Source organism: Plecotus auritus (genome assembly GCF_963455305.1).
Source record: "Plecotus auritus genome assembly, chromosome: 2".
In the NCBI taxonomy this organism is placed as follows: domain Eukaryota; kingdom Metazoa; phylum Chordata; class Mammalia; order Chiroptera; family Vespertilionidae; genus Plecotus; species Plecotus auritus.
In genome coordinates this window covers 64,506,402-64,526,746 of record NC_137771.1, presented here as the reverse complement: position 1 = coordinate 64,526,746, position 20,345 = coordinate 64,506,402, and the positions used below count along the sequence as shown (strand labels likewise).

At 37.9% G+C, this 20,345-nt stretch overlaps 1 protein-coding gene across 11 annotated transcripts in view; it reads right to left on the bottom strand.

Annotated features, from left to right (window-relative positions):
• Positions 1-5,094: 5,094 nt before the first annotated feature.
• Positions 5,095-20,345, bottom strand: part of PRKACB (protein kinase cAMP-activated catalytic subunit beta) — a 125,493-nt gene continuing 110,242 nt past the window's right edge. For all 11 annotated transcript variants that reach the window (XM_080656905.1, XM_080656902.1, XM_080656899.1 and 8 more), the window contains 2 exons: positions 13,912-14,076; positions 5,095-8,403 (listed from right to left, as the gene is read on the bottom strand). In XM_080656905.1, coding sequence (XP_080513031.1) covers positions 8,278-8,403; positions 13,912-14,076 — 291 coding nt within the window. In that variant the 3' untranslated portion in view covers positions 5,095-8,277. The remainder of the gene's footprint in view (positions 8,404-13,911; positions 14,077-20,345) is intronic.

The window sequence follows — 20,345 nt, the reverse complement described above, 5'->3', positions numbered from 1 at the left end:
GATTACCCCTAACTGCCCTCCCCTGCTGGCCCAGTCACCCCTAACTGCCCTCCCTTGCCAGCCTGGCTGCCCCTAATTGTCCTCCCCTGCAGGCCTGGTTGCCTCCAACTGCCCTTTCCTGCAGGCCTTGTCCCCCACAACTGCCCTCCCCTGCAGGCCTGGTCGCCCACAACTGCCCTCCCCTGCTGGCCTGGTCCCTCCCAACTGCCCTCCCTGCTGGCCTGATTGCCCACAACTGCCCTCCCCTGCCGCCATCTCGTGGTGGCCATCTTGTGTCCACATGGGGGTGGCCATCTTGTGTGTTGGAGTGATTGTCAATTTGCATATTACCTCTTTATTATATAGGATGATGACTAGGATCACTTTTGTTTCTCTCTCTCTCTCTCTTTTTTACAACTGTTGGAACGGCCTTTATTGGTTGCAACAAGTGGAAGAGGAGGAGATACTACAGCTCCAGGTTCTGTGGCAGCTTCACAGACTTTGTGGCCACCCTCTGAAAGCTGTGTTTCTCTTACTGTGATGACTAGGGTCATCTTTGTTCTTCTTCTCTTACTGTGATGGTGAGGATCCTTTGATAGAATGTAGAATAGGAGTGGTGATAATGGGAACATCATTCAAGGTTCTGTCGAACAATAAAAACCATTCTAGCTATTTCAACAGAGAATATTTTTATTTCTTTTTTTTTTTTCAAGGTCCTCACCCTACCTTAAAAACTACTGGTGTTCATCAAAGTAACCACAACCTACTGCTAATTAAGTTTTATGAAAAGTACATTAAAGTTTTAGTCAAAAGATTTGGGCTTGGTTCATTATCACTTAGGAAAAATTATACAGTTTGGTCCTTACTTCATTGGACTATAAAGTGAGAATAATAATTAACATATCAAGTCTTTCATAATTGTTATTTTTCAGTCTTAATATAAAAATTTATTCCCATGTTGCCATTGTACTTAAAGTAAGCCTTTACCTATAACTTTATAATAAATCACAATGTTTATTCTCTTTGTAAAACATTTCTCAATAACAATAAACTTGTTTGTTTGCTTGTTCACTTGTTATATTAACATCAAATGCACCAGCATGTTAAGTGCATGAGGGTCAACAGAGAAGATGCAATAGAAGAAACTGGTTACCTAGGTGATGGAAGAATAAACAGCTGTACTTCATAATAACAAAAATAAGCACCAGTCATAATAGTACTAAAAATTTTATAAAACCAGCCCAAATTAAAGACAAACATTAGGAGGATGAATAACAGCAGGGAGCTCTATCAGCCTTAGGACAGGAGGGAAAAGGCAGCTGGGGTTTGTAGAGCTCAGCAGCTAGGGATACCTGATGGAACACGGAACCTTGACAGTGACCGGGTATTGGGACAGAGGACTCTGGAGACGGATGGTACAGATCAAAGACAGGGAGGGAAACATTCGGATCAGACCTTTCTGCTTCCCTTCAGTCTTTTACCATCAATTTCCATTGGCTGGGCTTATCTAAATGCCAGAGGGTTAGGGTGCCTGGGAACCAGAGTCCCCCCTTTACAGTAGCTTGCCCAAGTATATAAATCTAAGTAAAACTATCATTCAGAACTTTGAAGACATTATCATTTTTTATCTCTTCATTTTACAACTTTTAGACAATTATGTCTCTTGAAGCAAACTTCCCATTTTTAAATTTATCTTTAACATTTTTCTATATCTTTTGAATATTCAGAGATTTCCTAGACCATATCTTCCAGATCACTACTATATTCTCAAATTATTTTATGTAATTAAAAAAATCATCTTTACAAAGGTACCTATCTATCTATTCACTCAGTTTAGGTGTAGTTCAAGTAGTTCTACAAATGTATACAACCAAAATGTTTTTTAGATGCACTCATGTTGCTCTTGCATTAGCAGTTTGTTCCTTTTTTATTGGTGAGTCGTATTCCATTGTATGAATATACCACCAATCGTTGATTCATTCACTTGTTGCTGGACCTTTGGGTTGTTTTCCGTTTGGGACTGTTATAAAGATGCTAGGAACATTCATGCCTTTGTGTGGACATACGTTCTCATCATCTTGGGTAAATACCTAGAAGTAGAATACTAGTCAAATAAGTGAATGATTAACTTTATAATAAACTGCCAAAATATTTTCCAAAGTGATTGTGCCATCTTATATTCCCACTAGCAATGCATAATAGTTCTTGTTGCTCTACACTAAGCATGTCAAACTCGTGGCCCGCGGGCCGCCTGCTCGTTTATTTGGCCTTTGTTAGCCTTTGAATTTGACATGCTTGCTCTACATCCTCACCAACACTTGGTATTATCAGTGTTTTTAATTTTAGTCATCCTATTGGTGGGTAGTAGAATCTAACTGCAGCTTTAATTTGCAATTTGCTGATGAATAGTGATGATGAGCATCTTTCAAGGTACACAGAACTGATATTGCTATTCAATTACATTGTGACAATGTACTTGGCTACTCACTGCATGCTAAGTGTTATGCTTCAGGAAAATCTCAATTTAAGCCTTGGCTGTCTTTGAATTGTGAGAATTGTCTTTACTCCCATTTTTCAGATAATCCAATTTTCCCAACTAAAATGACATTATTAGGTGTGGGAGTCAGTATATTTTCTCCCCCCAAGATGTCCATGCCTGGATCCCCAGAAACTATGAGTGTGTAAGGTTATATGGCAAATGAGAAATTGAGGTTGCTCATCAGCTGATCTTAAATGGGGAGAGTATCTTGAATTACCCAGGTGGGCTCAGTTTACAGGCCTTTAAAACTGGAAGAGGGGACAGAAGGGGAAGTCAGAGGGATGCAACATGAGAAGCACTCGCCTGATGTTGCTGGCTTTGAAGACGGAAGAATGGGGTTGTGAGGCCAGAAAACTGAGCAGAAGCTGGAAAAAGCGGGGAAGCAGATCCTCCCCTAGAGCCTCTGGAAAGGGATGCAGCCCTAATGACACCTTGAGTTTAACCCAGCGAGACTGACTTCAGCTATCAGACGTCCAGAGCTTAAGGTAATAAGTAAAGTTGGCCCAGCCAGCATGGCTCCGTGGTTGAACATCAACCTATGAGCCATGAGATCACAGTTCGACTCCTGGTCAGGGAACATGCCCAGGTTGTGGGCTTGATCCCCATTAGGGGGCGTGCAGGAATCAGCCAATCAAGGATTCTCTCTCATCACTGATGTTTCTGTCTCTCTCCCCTCTCCCTTCCTCTCTGAAATCAATAAAAAATACATTTTTAAAGGAAGATAATAAATTTGTGTTGTTTTCAGCCACCGAGTTTGTGGTAACTGGTTACAGTAGCATTAGAAAACTCACACAGTAAGACAATCCTTTGCTGTGAGCATTACAACCCACTGAACAATCAGATGACAGACCACCCGGGCTTTTGTCTCAACCCTTTATCCCCATTCCCTCTTTCCTTTTGGCCACTTCATTAACATCACCATTAAGATACAGGCAGATTTTCTAATCTCTGTGAGCCTGGCGTGTTCTACTTTGTGTTGCACTAGCACTGCTTCAAGAGGATAGCCTGATGCCAAGGGTAAGTCCGACCGCGAGTGCGGAGTGGTTTCAGTGACCCAGGCTTTCCCCGACTTCCAGCAGCGACAGTTTCCTGTTTCCTGCTTGCATTCCAGGAAATAGAAACAAGATAGCAGGTGCATTGAGGTTTGTGACCACAATACTGACATCTGATATTTTTTTTTAAAAAAATGTGCTTATGGTAAATTAGTTCAGTTTTGGCTAAGTAGAAAGCATTTGAAGGAATTTCAGTGCAAGCTTTTCATCATGGGAATACAGTGTATACCATGGGAGCATGCGCAGCAGGTGTACTAGCTGACGAGGACTGCCAATACAAAGTACCACTGGGCAGCTTAAACAATAGATGTTTATTTTCTCACAGTTCTGGAAGTAAAGTCCAAGATCAAAGTGTCATCAGGGTTGGCTTCCTTTGAGGCCTCTCTCCTTGGCTTGTAGACGACTGCCTTCCTCTTATGTCTTCATATGGTCTTCCCTTGGTCTGCGTGTTCTCTATGTCCCAATCTCCTTTTCTTTTCTTTTTTCTTTTTTTTTTTTTTTGAGAGGGAAAGAGAGAGAAACATTGGTCGGTTGCCTCCTGTACACACCCAGACTGGCAACCTTTTGGTGTATGGGACCACACTTCAATCAATTGAGCACTAGGCCAGGGCCTACTCTCCTATCCTTATAAGGACACCAGTCACATTGGATTAGGGCCCATCCCTATGACCTTTTTTACCTTAATGCTCTTTTTAAAGGCCCTACCTTCAAATACAGTCATATGCTGATGCACTAGGGTTTAGAATTTCAGCATATGAATTTTGGTGGGACACAATTCAGTCCTTATCAGGGGACATAAAAGCTATTAAATAAGGCATAAAGAAAATGTTTGGGAAGGCGAAAATGAAAGTATTCAACTTCACATTCAAGATTTGTGCATAAGAAATAAAATTAAGCGGAGTTCAAATAATGATAGTTCTGCACTGAAGGCCTGTTCATATTTTTAAAATTAGTTACATAGGGAAATGAGCAAACAAATTTATATTAAGCTCTAACAATGATATAATGAAGTAAACACTGGTATAAAATAATAAGCACCATGCTTTAAAGTGCATCAATATTTATAAATGTGTGTGGCAATAAAAAATTATTTCTTGAGGTCAAGGACAATTATAGAAACACACACTAACCCACCTGGCTAAAACTGGAAGAGGGAATATGAAGCTCAAAAGCACTTCTGGGGAAAAATGTGTAAAATCACAATTCATTGTTATAAAAGGATGAGAGATCTTGTAGTGACAAGCCTTTAAAGATACATATTTTCATATTTAGGTTAAAAGTAATTTGGACAAATAGCACGGGGAAGAAGTAGAAACACTGTTTAGAAGTGATGTAATGAATCTAGTAGTTTCTTAGTAAACACGCAGTTGGAGTAGACTGGTGGCCATTCCTCCCCCGTTACTGTTCCCACCACCCAAAGGCCAACCCAAACACATACAAATTAGGAATCTGTAAGCATCTGTAGTATCCACAGAAAGCAAATCAGGAGAGAAGGGCAACAAACAGAATTCAATACTCAGTAAATTATTTTATCCTTTGAAGATACTTTAATTTTACAGTTACTGATTAATTAAAAAACACAGTTGTTTTCAGCATTTCCTAGCTACAGTAGTGCATAGGAAATTCCATTCGAAACAAAGAAATAAGTGATGAAATAACAATACACCTTAACATTTTACATTGATAGGTTACAGGTTACAAGGTGCTTTCACGTACATTATTTCATTTGATTCTTACACTAAGCAGAAAAAAACAATCGGTGGGAAAGGAAAAGGATTTTTTCTTCAAGCTTATAATGAGTATTTCAGGCCAATGGGCAATCAATACATGAACATATCAAAAACATGATAGTGATACCCACAAGCCACAATATCTTTTTTTGTGTAGGTTGACAGTTTGATATCAATTGGATATTTAGCATCAGTGAAGGAGGGAATCCGAATAGACACGAGGTTCTCATGATATTCAAAGTTGTAAGAGATAAGAAGAAAGACGCCCTAAAAGATCACCTTAACCAGATTAATGTCAAACCATGTTATCCTTTCAAAATGTCATAGAACGAATCCTATCACCTGTGAAAGTTAGAAGGGACCTTAGAAACTGCCTAATGGAACTCTTACATTTTACAGGTAGGAGGACTGAGGCCAAGGTCATGCTGACCAGACCAGGCCTGAAACTCAGATGTCATGACTTCCAGTCTAGGGCTCACATGCCATCTCCTTATTCTTTACCGAATTAATGCATAATTTCTTTTGTTTCAAATAATGTAATTTGAGGTTAAATACTGATTCATGCCACTTATTTCTTATTCAAGTTTTTATATTGTTCTTGGCTAAATTGTGGCAGAAACTGAGAATTTTATATAATTGTAAGATATTCTAATTCAGTGTACTTGATCGGTTAGAAAGACTCCCTTGATATATTTAAAAGTTTGCTCATGTCCTTTAAATAGAGAGTAAAATGTAATGGCTAAATAGCTCTCAAACCAATAATTTATTGCCTATGGGTCAACTACCCACATAGATTCTACAGCAAGTTGTGCTGGACAATAGCAATTTCATTAAAAAAAATATTTTTAGAATTCATAGAATTTTTTTGAATTTTTTGAAAACTAAAATGTAATAATCAAATTGTCATCCCCATGATTTATTAAAATAATTTTACAATAATATACAACAAAGCTACCATAGAATTTGTAGCATCCATACAGAATACAATGATCAGCATGTTCTTGGGCCTAAATGAAATACAAAAACACTAATTAAAATATTTTATACAAATGATGTTTTATAAGTTTATTAACATGATGATATATTTTTGTTACAGCAAACTTGCTACAGCAAAGTAGTTCATAGTTTTCTTGCACATTTTAAATATAGGTGGACATAAAGCTGAAATCAGTATCAGCCTGTAAATGACATAACCATGCAGAAACACTTGACAACCAAAAGATGTACAGATTGAGCCAGAGAACACCTCAGACAGGCTTTCCCTATGTCTACAAAGGTCTCACAAGGGGGTGGCAGAGATGAAAAGAAGCAGAGTCAGTGACCTACCTGCACCGATAATGAAGCAAATAGAATGCTTATATACATTACGATCAGTTTGACTAAAAACAACTCCAATATGCACGTAAATTGATCATAAAAAATGAGCACAGTTTATTTTCAGCTATTTGAGTGTGTTGTTTTATGATAGGTCACTGACAGAGAGAAAACCAGATGGGAAATTTTAAAAGCAAACGAAAAAACTACTTAAGAAACGGAGTTAAGCCATGAATTCTCAACAAACACTAAACTAAATGTGCAAAAGTGCTTGAAATGTACACATGATCACAATATTGTTAAGTCGGTTGGCAAAAGAGTATATAAAGAAACTAAACTCCAATGCTAAAATTGTATCTCCATGATCACACATTCTGTTTACTGAAAGAAAAGAGGCTGGAAATTATTACATATCTGAAAATATCACACCTCAAAATTAAAATACAATTGTGGCCATTTTATAAAGTTTGACCCTTTCCTCCTTGATGAAGCAGAGGATAAAAGCCAGAGTGGCCACAGTGCTTCTACCTCAGGCTGACAAATAGAGTACACCAGAATAATACCCTGAACAACTTCCTTTTTTCTCAGCTGTGACAAAACACAGTAAAGCAAAAACAAATGAAAAACCTCATTTAAATAAGTGTGTCTATTGTGTTTACAAAAATTAAGCCATTTGTTTGATTTAGCAAAGTATTTGTCCACATTAATGTTCTTTTTAGTTCATTTCTTTTCCTTTAAAAAGTTTACAATGAGGACTTATTTGAGAAACTTAAAATTCTGTCACTTTCCTTAGTCATGTTCTATTAAAATACTGGCTAAAACCCTTATGGAAGAGTCAAGGTTTAGAAGTCCTAGAACTCTCTCTAATACTACAGAAATGCTGATACCAAGGGAGAGAATCTGGGTGTTGATAATCCATATCATTGGTTTTGCCTGTGAATGAGATGTTTGTCACACTGCACAGGCTGGACACTTAAGGGGAGGATGATATGTAAAAAGAGGTGAGAGGAAATAGAACCTTTGATCTAGGATTCCATATTTCTGGGTCTAGCTACTCTATAATAGTCTATCCACATTTATTGCCGGAACAGTGCATTTCAAGAAAGTTACTGTTTTAATTTGTATACATTTCCTTGGTGACAAAACATTCTGTCTTCAAAAATTGTCAAGAGTTCTGGCAAAACTGAGTCTGAGCTACTCAAAGTAAAATAATTATTGGACAGTATATGCTCGAGCCATTGACCAACAAAAATATTGACAAGAACTACTAAAAGCAACACTTATCCTTCCCTTCAAAAATCACATAGCCATAACACTGCCCATTTGAAACACCGACAAAATAAAATGGAGCACTGTTTGGAGAAGAACGAATGAAAAGGAAAAAGGAACAATGGGTGTAAGGGGAGAGGAGAAAGACAAACCAAAGAGAAGCAGGCAAGTGTCTAGTTCTGTGTTATGGCACAGACAATGCTTGCTTAGCGGTGCCTGGTTACATAGGAGGACGCGGAGTGCACACACGGATGATGGCAATAAAGACCTCACTCAGTCGCTGGAATGAAGGAACTAGGTAACTGCTTCAACAAGGACGGTCTCAGCTCCACCTTTTCTCCCAACAGAGTGCAAAGACTGAGCGTGAGCTCTGCTGTCGTCTCGTTGCTCATCTTTAAAATTCACTAAATTCTTTTCCACATTTTTCTGTTATAGAGACACGGATATCTTCTTCTTCATAGTCATCAAAGTTGCTGGTATCTCCAGAGCCTCTGAACTTTGGTATGAATGGAGCTTCAACCTACAATTGAGATAGAGAGAAAAGTCAGGGTGATATGGTAATTTATATTAAGAAATATATTTGGTCTTCATCTTGATTTGTGACAGAGTTCCTAAAACCCTTGGGAATTCCAAAGTACAAAGAGCAGCGAAGGCGTCTTTTGTTACATTAATGAGGTGACTCTAGGAAAGTCCCAGGGTTACCTAACGGTGGGGCTGGTTGACAAGGGAACCACCCAAGTGATTAGAGCGGCAATTTTCAACCAGGGAGCCACATGAATTTTTAAAACATGCAATACCTGACTATTTAATCAGGGGCACTGACCTCTTTTCTGTTAGATGGTCAAATAAAAAATGACAACAGCCAACACACTAGCTGTCAGGTGTGAATGCCTGTCTTGAACCATAAATATATAGGTCATATAATAGAGTTGCATCTTATTGGTCACATCACATAATAAGGTTGCATCTGATTGGTTAATTATTGGTACCAGAAATCCTTATATACAAGTATAGGCACCTGATTTTTTTTAAAGTCACTTTGGAGTAAAAAGGGTAGGTAACTACTATTTTTTTTGTAAATCAATCAAAATTATACCTAATTTTTTTGGTCATATCAGCACACAATATTTTTGGGTGTGTCCCAGAATTTTAGTAATTAGTTTATGTATGCCATGAGATGAAAAAGTTTGAAAATCGCTGGATTAGGGGACTGGAACCTTCAGACCACCAGGGGAGGGGGAGGGGGTGAAGATTGAGCTCAATCACCAAAGGCCCATGATTTAATCAATCATACCTAGGAAATGAAGCCTCCATAAATCCCCAAAGGACAGGGTTGGAGAACTTCCGGGCTGTTGAACACATGGGGATTTGGGGACAGTGGCATGCTGGGAGGGAGTAGGAGCTCCGAGCCCTTCCCATGTACCTTGCCCGCTGTGTACCTTTTCCATCTGGTGGTTCCTGAGTCACAGCCTTTTGTAATAAACTGGAAATGTTGTAAGTAAAGTTTCTCAGTTTTGTGAGCTGCTCTAGCAAATGAATCAATCCCCAAGAGCTGGTTAGTCAGAGCACTGGTGATGAACTGGACTTGGGGCTGAAATGGGGGTGGGGAAGGGTGGGAGGAGGTTTTCTTGCACTGAGCCCTTACCTATGGATCTGATGCTATCTCCAGGTTGATAGTGTAAGAACTGAGTTAACTGCTTGTTGGTATGGAAAAAAACACACACATTTTGGAATAACAGAAAAAACAAATGCTTGCCAGTTTCCAAACACTAAGGAAATAAATTCCCATTTAATACATGATGGCATCTTTAAATGCCTGTAAGTCCCTAAATGATAACAGCATTAGAAAAAGCAGCAAACAGTAGGTTTGCTATTAATCTCAACGTTTTCATTCAAGGAATAGTACAGGCCAACACACACTTTTAGAGACTTCTAAGATAATCAACTGTTGGCATAAAGTGCTGGCACTGAAGGTTATAGAACTCTCATTTTTCTTTTATCAGCTTCTTATTTCTAAAGACTTTATTTTCCACCCTCTTTTCCTTAAGTTCTTTCTCCTGAGGTTACAGGTTAACTCTTAGACTTACTTTTAATCTCCTTCCTTTTTAAGTCGCCAACTTTATTTTGTTTAAACTATCTGGCTATCAAAACTTTCTGAAAGTTGGGAAAAGCAAATTTCTTTTAAAATTACAGAATTGTTAAATTCTGAACATTTTTCTCTTTGGACCCTAAAACTGTCTTTCCATTATTTAAAATGTGGTCTTTATAAAGATTATGTGGTATACTGAATATGTTTGAGGAAAAAATTTTAATTGCTGAGCTGAAAATACAATATACACAGCATTTATAGTGTTTACAAATAATCATACATATGGTTATATCATTTCTTCCTCAATACAACACTGAGACAGAAGCAGGGCAGGTATCCTTATTACCATGAGACAGATTATGAAACAGAAATTTGACCAAATTCACATGACTAATAAGGGGCTAAAGAAGTCTCAAATTCATGATTCTCTACCACTAGCCCAGAGTCCTTTCTAACAGCAACACCTGTGGTCTCCAAAGTATTTTGATTTATCTTTTAATAAAACATAGAGTATATGCCACAAATATATGTATATTTATTTATTTATAAATTATTTACATGCATGACTCTACTATTATAAGACATACATACAAATAAGACATTTTAAATAAGGTGAAAATTAGTAGGACTGGAAAGTCTAATATCTTTTTGCTTGCCAGCTGGTTGCCGTGCATGTCCTGCTTTGGGGAATGGATGCTATTTGCACCAGGCATAGGAGGAGCTAAGGAGACAGTCGCCTCACGTCTGGTCAGGAAGCAATTTGGGATCACACCTATTGATACAATCATTTCTAGAAAATGATTGTACAGTTAGAGTTTCCAAACTACTTCCTTGTTACTAGTCTTTCTGCTAGATTCCTTTAGCTATTTCATTGTTCATGAACACTTGGTCAGAGAGTAAAAAAATATTATAATACTATTCAAATTAACTATTATTTTTGCACTGCTGTACATAGTTACAATTGAGAAAATATTAAAACAAATAGCTATGTTAAAGTACTGAATTATTTTTATTTGTAAACTATCCTGGGATCCCCAAGTCCATTTTTTTTAATAATCAAGATTTGCTGTCAATCCATTTGCCCAGTACTATAACCTGGTTTGTTCCAGTGTATTACTTTTTTAAAAAACACACACATATTTTTATTGATTTCAGATAGGAAGGAAGAGGGAGAGATAGAAACATCAATGAGAGAGAATCATTGATTGGCTGCCTCCTGAACGCCCCCTACTGGAGATCGAACCCACAACCCAGGCATGTGCCCTTGATTGGAATCGAACCTGGGACCCTTCAGTCCACAAGCTAACGCTTTATCCATTGAGCCAAAACAGCTAGGGCTAGTGTATTACTTTTTGGCAGATAAGCTATGTACTACCTGGGATAAGGCACGCCCTTTGGAAAACACATAAACTCTAAATGAGCAGTAGCAGTTCAGTTCTATACCATCCTAATCCTAATATATAAAAATCCTGGGTCGTAATGACCAGTAACAACCGAGGCTCAACCAACCTTGGCAACCAGCGCTGACTGCTTCCGCTGCAGGCCTGGTGCCCCAGCACTGACTGCTGAGGGGGCTGCGAATCAGGGCCAGAGAGAGGCCTGAAGGGAGAAGCAGGGACTGATCCATTGCCTCTGTGGCAGCCTTTGATCAGCACTTGTCTCTCTCTTTCTCTCCCAGTCTGGCCAGCAGCTGCACCTCCATTTCTCTCCAGGCCTCCACCGGGGCTGCTGATCAGCCCTGTCTTTCTGATCAGGCCCTGTTGATAGGCCCAGAGATGCTGACTGGCATAGGAACTGACCAATCAGAACCAAATGTGGGTGCTGTGAAGAACCAATGGCTGCCTAGGAGGCGGAGCTTCTGACTTTGACTGGCATAGACACTGACCAATCAGAACCAAATCTGGGTGCTGTGGGGAGCCAATGGCTGCCTAGGAGGCAGAGCTTTTGACACTGACTGGCATAGAAACCAACCAATCAGAACCAAGTTGGCCAGCAGAGGGTAGTTGGGGGCGAGATCAGGCCAGCAGGGGACGGCAGTTGGGGGCAAGATCAAGCCGGCAGGGGAGGGCAGATGGGGGCAAGATCAGGCCAGCAGGGGAGGGCAGTTGGGGGAAACCAGGCCAGCAGGGGAGGACAGTTAGGGGTGATCAGGCAGGCAGGCAGAGGCAGTTAGGGGCAACCAGGCCAGCAGGGGAGTGTAGTTAGGGGTGATCAGGCAGGCAGGCAGAGGCAGTTAGGGGCAATCAGGCAGGCAGGCAGGTGAGCAGTTAGAAGCCAGCGGTCCCAGATTGCGAAAGGGATCCCCAATTGGAGAGGGTGCAGGCTGGGCTGAGGGAACCCCACCTCCATGCACCAATTTTGTGCACTGGGCCTTTAGTTTTAAAAATAATTGTTAAAAATACAATAGTGATATGCATAGATTAGCAAATGTTTGCTAACAGCGGAAATTTTTATACCTAACTATAAATATGAAAAGATTAAAAATATGTCATAATCTTTAAAATAAGAATAAAATGGACAAACCTCAAGCAAATTTAATAAATATATCTATATGTAGCATTAACAATAAATATAACAATAAAGATAATACAAACAGTGATAATTACAAAGGAACATGATTAATTTTATTTAAAAATATACATTTCTAAAACTGACTCAAGAAGAGGCAAAAAATTGGTGACACCAATATCCAAAGAATTAGTTTGTTAAAACTTCCAAGGAATAAATACAAGATAATTTCTATGTTCCTTAAGTTTCCTAAAGAATAACAAACAGAAAATTTCTAAACTCATTTTATGAATTTACATAAGCTCAACTCCAGAAAAATAAAAGCTATAGGTCAATAAAAGTTATGACTATGGAAGTAAAAACCCTAAATAAAATTTTAGCATATTGATTTCAGGCAAATATTGAAATAATACCCCATGATTAAATGGTGTTCACTTCAGGAACATGAGGCTATCTCTCCAATACACTTCATCATAGTAATATGTCAAAGATAAAATACAGTATACTAGGTAGGAATCAAGGATATACCCTTAACTTGATCAAGAATACTTATGCAAGACCAATAGCTAATCTTGTATTTGATGTTTGTAAAAGAGGAAAGGCACTCCATTTTAAAGAGGAACAAGACATGTAGCTTAACAGAACTACTGCTTTAAAATATTATTCCAGATATTTTAGCATATATAACAAAATGGAAATAAAAGTATAAATATTGAAAAGGAAGAGGCAAATGATACCTCTGCACCTGTCAATAAAGTCACTGCATCACTGAAAAAGTTATGGAAATCAATAACAGAATTTAGCAAGGTGGCCAATTACAATAAAAACATAGAAATCATATATTTCCCCTACAATCTATCTATCTATATATATATAAAAGCCTAAGCGACCATCTGACCATCCAACCAGTAGCTATGACATGCAATGACCACCAGGGGGCAGACGCTCAACGCAGGAGCTGCTGAGCTGTGGTGACTTGGCAGCTACAGTTCTCAGGTGATGCACCTGGAACCAGAGAGAAGGGAAGCCAATTCCGGGGTGTGTCACCCAAGAACTGCCCTCTCGCAATCCGGGACCCCTCGGGGGATGTCAGAGAGCCAGTTTCAGCCCGATCCCCACAGGCCAGGCCAAAGGACCCCACTGGTGCACGAATCTGTGCACCGGGCCTCTAGTCTACTATAATGGGAAAGCAAATACATTCATAGTAGCAGGGGGGATAAATGGTGATTAACAGAGACTTGACTTGGGGTGGTGAACAAACAATACAGTGTACAGAAGATGTGTTGTGGAATTGTGCATCTGAAACATGTATAATTTTATTAACAGTGTCACCCCAATAAATTCAATGAAAAGGGGGAAAATATTTCTATTACATATAACTTAAACATCAGCTTTAAAAAAGCTTTTCAATTGAAGAAGGGAAAGGCTCACCTTCCTCTGGTAAATAGCAATCCAATCTGTTGTGGCAAACCACTTGTGAGTCTTGATGTCACTCACACCATTCTTCAGATTCCCAAACCGTTTCGTCAAATCCACCTGCAGCAGGTTCCGTAGAAGGTCCTTCAGGTCTGAACTGAAGTGCGATGGGAATCGAACCTGCACACACATACCGTGGATCAAACACACATCCCAAGACTCATGCTATTTCTCTTTGGATTTCAGAAAGTTTTCTTAAAAAGATGATAGGTCATTATATGAACAAAAAATATGTGGTGATAACCTTCAAATACTTTTAACTACACATTTCAGTCCCCATTTCAGTAGGCTTAGAGAAAAGAATTATTTGGGTGAATGAAATTATGCTTTCAGGCCCCTGTTTTGGTCATGAACTCTCTTCAAGAACAAAGACCCCTCACCCCCTGGAAAAACATGTATGACATATAGAACTTTTCCAGCAGCGTCAGAAGGTTCCCCGTCTACTGAATCCCACTTTACAAAGTTCTGTCTTAGAGACATACAAATTTAAACTTGTAAATTAAATATAAAAAGCAGAATATAAAGATATCAGTATGCACATTTTGAAAAGAGATGATAAAAAAAGAAATCTAAAAATGATTATAAAAACCCACACTTCCTTTCACAGCACAGGAAACCGTTTTCCATGTATTTATTAGTGGGTGAATTTTTAACATAATTCTGCTATTGTGCAACAGTATAAAAATGATTTATATTGCTTTATAAGCATTTTCTACTTCCTAAATTATGAAGATTTTACAATGAGTTGACTTGACCTTCAGCCTTAAAACAAAACAACAAAAAACACCCAAAGTAACAGAAGACATTATGTATTAGGCAAGTGATAAAATAAAGAAAGTATTAGTCCTAGGAGACCTAGGGCTATTTTTGGTTTTGTTTTAACAAATTCTTCTCCTCTAACTTTCTATTACAACATAACTCCCAGTTCTCACCCTCTTATTAATATGTGTACTGAAAAATTAAAGGATGATATTAGAAGGAATAGCTACATCTACATCTTTTTACTCTTTTCTTTCATTACTGCCGCTTCTCCACTGTCCTTTTCAACTTGTCCTCTTCCCCATCACACATGCAGGTATATATGTGCAAATATCTATGTATGTCTGTGTGTGCTCATCTGCACTTTAATTCTATTCCCCTTTCTTTATTATGCACGTCTTGGTCTCATTTCATATTCCCACGCCCCACTAAACACAAACTCTATTTTCTGGATTATTATAGGCATTGACTTCCAACTGACTGTAGACCAACTGATTGTGGACTATTCTAGCTGCTGGATATATAGCAGTGAGCAAAAACAAGTCTCCGATTTTATGAAACTTACATCCTAGCTAGATAAGACATACTCAGTGGATGTGGCATTAACTCTAGAGATGGGGAAACTAAGATTCAGAGATATTATATAATTTACCAAGTAATCAGACTATAAAGTGGCTGAGCTGGGACTAGGCATCTAGTCTTATGATTCCTAGCCTTATAAATTCTGCTCTTTACACTGTCTTCAAACATATATAACTCCCACTTTCAAAAAGCTCAACACACTTGATGTATGTTCTTATATTCTCAAAATAGAAGTTAAGTCATGAGCAAGCACAGCTCGATTCGATGGCAATGCCCAATACTGCAGAGCTAATAACTGGTAAAGCTGTAATTTCAAACCAGGTACTCTGACTCTAGCATGTACACTTTTAATTAGTCTATATTTCCACGACTCAATAATCTGGTGATAGTTATTGTCAGTAACTTTACAAAAGACTGAAATTTACATCTTAAAAATATTTGCTATACATTCTTTATTCCTGGTTGGAATAAAAACTAGAGCATATGGGTATTCAAAAGGCACGCTATTTAAAACATAACACAATTTATCTATATATGGTGGTTATATTTTTTGTTTAGATTCCAAAGAAATAACTTATTTGAAGTAGAGCTATCTTTGTTGATGAATAATTCGCATGAACTGTTCAATGTAATGTGTCAGTTATTCTCTCCTTCATGGTGTTCAGAATGGTGGACAGTATGCACTACATATAAATTATCTTCTGAATTCAGGTAATATGCAATGCAATGCATGAAGAATATGTACACCTAAATAAAGTAGTAGTTCTTTATTTTAGAATGCAGATAAAATGATGGTTTTGAATTAGTTAATGTGTGTGTGCATCTGTTTAATCTTCAGAACTATGACTTTCAAATGGGGAGTGGCAGTGGGGGGTGGTAATGGTAGATAACAGACTCATTTAGGAACCTTTTCAAGTTGTAGACACATCCTCCTCACCTCCACATCACACACTTTTGCTCCCCAGAGTTTCTGATCAGTAGCCCACACTCTCATAGTAAGCCATGTTAATAATGGGAATCTGTCATAGCCTTAAAGCATACTGAGGGAGAATAATGAGAATACTTGTGAAAGAATCTTCCCCAGGATTGTTCTAAAATGTAATCAGAAATCCAGTTTCTTTTTGATGGAACATACACCCATGTTGATTCATCAAACTGAAATTAGCAAAACAAAACAAACCAAAACAAAAATTCCCAAAACAAAAGCAAAAACGAAACAGAAAATAACTTAAAATTATGTTTTAATTGCAAAACCTTTACTTACAGTATAGGGTGGGGTAAAAGTAGGTTTACAGCTGTTCAGATGGAAAGCAATAAAATCATTAGTTAATAATACAAGAATAAAATGTGCTTTGCACACTCACAACTGTAAACCTACATTTTGCCACACCTGGAAACATTAAAGATTTCTATAATGGGAAGAATGACTCATTTTTCCTTCAAAACTGTATCAGGAATGGCATTATTTCTATCACTATTACCAATTATAACTGCTGTACAAAGTGTAATCAGAATCCTGGAATATCAGAGCTAGAGGGAGCTCAGTTTAATTTAGTCTAAACCTTCATTTTAAAGATAAGGAACCTGAGCTCCAGTGAAGCTACCAATTCAGTTATTGGGAAAATAACTTAATCCTCCCGACTCTTCCATCTTCCTGCCAGGCCATGCTAGGGCAAATGACGTGGAAGCAGCTGTAAAGAGCCAGATATGGAAAAGAGACAGTCTCTAGACCCATTAAACCATTAGCTCTAAGAGATAAGATTATTGGAAACTGGCATTATTTAACATGAAAGAGGTGTTTGTGCAATATACACTTTTTAGAGTGTTTATTTGGTCCTTCCCCCCCCCCCAATATTTTCCATTTATGATTCTCCCCCTCCCCACAACATTTAGAGACCAAGTTACTTCTGAATTTCCTCATGGTATATTTTTTAGAATAAATATATTTCTATAGTGAAGTATAGGCAAACAAAATAAATGGTGTGTATCAAAATTGTCTGTGATCATTTAAAAACACAGATGTTCAGAATACACAGAAGATCAAGTGAGTCAGTATCCCTGACAGTGGGCATCGGCTCATGAAAGCTTCTTGGAGGCAGGGGCCACATTGATTTGCTGTATCCAGCACTGGTATGGCATATATGATGAGCTCAAGAAATATTTAATGAATGCATATATTCAAATTTGACAAATACCAATTAGACACCTTCAACGGGCTGGGCACTGAAGTAATTTGGTGGCAAACAAAATAAGACAAAGATTCCTGTCTTCACAAAGTTTACATTTTTGTGAGGAAGACAGATAACTTAGTGATGAGTGACACTTTAAAAATGTTGTCATCCTATCACTCCTCACAAAACCTTGCATTGTAAGGTCTTTATTTTTTATTCTGAAGAAAATGGAAAATCATGGCAAAGTTCTGGGCAGAATAACAGGATCTGATTCAATATTTTTAAAAGCTCACTCTAGTGACTCAGAAGATAGCAGTGTCAGTGGAGGTGGTAAGAAGTGATTGAATTCTGCATATTTTCTAAAGATAGAGCCAAAATGGTTTCCTGTGCATTGGTGAGGTCTCCAGGGTGTTTTGGCCTGAGTAACTGAAAGAATGATGTTGTCATCAACTGAGATGGGAAAGGTGGTGGGAGAAACGCATTAGCTAAGGAAAACAAAAATCTGTCAGTTTTAGACAGGTTGAATTTGAGATGTTTATTAGGCATGGAGATCTCAGGTGGGAAGTTGAATACAAGAGTCTGTAACTCATGAGTCAGGTATGGACTAAAAAAATGAATTTAGAAATTGTTAGCTGGCATTAAAAGTCATGAAGGAGTATGAAGAAAGAAGAAAAGAGGGCCAAGCCAAGGAGAATGAGAAGGAAAGATCAGTAATGCAAGAATACAACTAAGATGTGAAGTCACTGCAGACAAGTGAAGGAACAATAAGTGAAGCACTGCTCTTGAATCTATTTCTTGCTTTGCCACAAACTTCCTTTTGTCTTTGGGCAATTCTGAGTCTTGATTTACCTACATACGGGATGAGGGAGTTAAACTAAATAAAACTAAAAATTCTTGTCATCTCAAAAATCTACCAAATGATTTCTTTAGTAGAAAGAGTACCTGGCTTCCAACCACAACTCCAGTTCCATATATGCTCTATGCTTTGGAGAAAACCTCTTTACCTTTCTGAGTCTCAGTTAACTCTTCCATAAAATGATGGAAGTATATTTCATCTGCCAGGTATGAAAAGAAACTAAATAACTTTTATGAAACTGCTTTGCATCATGTCTAGTATCTTGCAGGCACTAATTCAATACATTTTTCATTTTTTCAACTGTTCCATTAGGATAACATTAAATGATCTGGAGCTGAATTTTTGAACCAAAGAAGGAACCTGGAGGACAGCAATATTTATCGTTATGTTTCTAGACAACCAAGGACAGTTTGTGCTCTAAGAATCATCTGGAGGGTGCAGGAAGTCCCTCCTTTCTTCTTGTCTCATGCTTCACCTGTTAATTTACAGAACAAACTCTTTTTTTCTTATGTTCTTAACATTTGATAGAGTGAGAGAGAAAATAGATAAGTGTAACCCTGTTTTGTAAGGACAACATTGTAAATACAGCTGACATCCCCAACAACTGTCAAATTACATTATGTAATATGCTAAACCAACTATGAAACTCACTCCGAATTGAGCACTCAATAGAATATTTGTTCTGTTTTCAGCACCCATTATAAAGTCTTGTACATTTTGGTTTCAGTAATGACTATTATTTCCTAAAATTTAAGAGGAAGTTACATCCAAAAAGCCAATCAGTTCACGTTGTTATTGCATCCACACTGGGTGGTTTAAACTAAATTCACTAACTGGTTTACTGACTGTTTTTTCTTTTAGAAATTAAATAAGGTCAAAATCAAATTTGTGTACATGCAGCTCAATCACAGAAATTACAAAGCTTATATTTGAAGAAGAAGGGAAAATTTTACTGCTGTTCTTCAGGAACTGGCAGGACAAAAGATCATTTAACTAGTTCATTATCCTTTATGCATTCGGATAAAATTTTCTGGGCCAAAATGACCCAAAAGTGTTTGCACACAGCTGACAACTATAATCTGTTAACTTCTGTCCACAAGTATGTTGGAGTAAATTTAAAGAAATTATCTCTTATAAATTAAGTACAGTCCTTAGAAATCTACAATCCCAATAAAGAATTTACATAGCAAAAATTAGCATGTATAATCATTCATTTTTAAAAGGCGTAACAACTTTTCATGTATTAGGCTTTCTATAGATGTGGTGCCAAGTTCCTCACTGCCTCATAGGGCCTGGGGAAACTTTAATCAGCCTGGATCCTATCTATAAACAGAAAGATCTAGGACAATGAAAAATACTTATTAATATTGATTCCACAACTATGGGCTTTCTGATCTGTCCTCTTACCTGTGCAGAAACAGTGGTAGATACAACAAATCCAGATGGTTGCAGAGGGCTGTCACCCACCCCATCCTCATTCCCTCCCCTGCCAAACAAGTTGCAAGCATTTGCCCATAGGCCCACTAGAGTAAAGGGCTGTCAAAGCAGGTATTAATAAGAATTTTCAATGATCTCAGAAAGGTGTTAAAAATGGCCCTGGGTTTTATGCAAATAGAAAAGAATGCTTTTGTATTTTATGAAAATGACTTCTGAGTAGTCTAAGTGTCTTTAACTATAGCCATAGTCAAATAGAAAATGGCATTTTAATTTCCCCAAAAGCACATGTATACCTTCACCTTTTCACATATCCCCCAACACCCCTCCCCATCTGGCAAAGTCAAAATGTTCTCTGTTTCTATGAGTCTGTTTCTGTTCTGCTTATTCCTTTATTTTGTTTTTTAGATTCCACATATAAGTGAAATCATATAGCATTTATCTTTCTCTGTCTGACTTATTTCATTCAGCACAAAACCCTTTAGGTACATTCATGTTGTTGCTCATGGTAAGATTTCACTCTTTTTTATGGCTGAGTCATATTCCATTGTATATTGGACATTTAGGGTTGCTTTCATGTCTTGGCT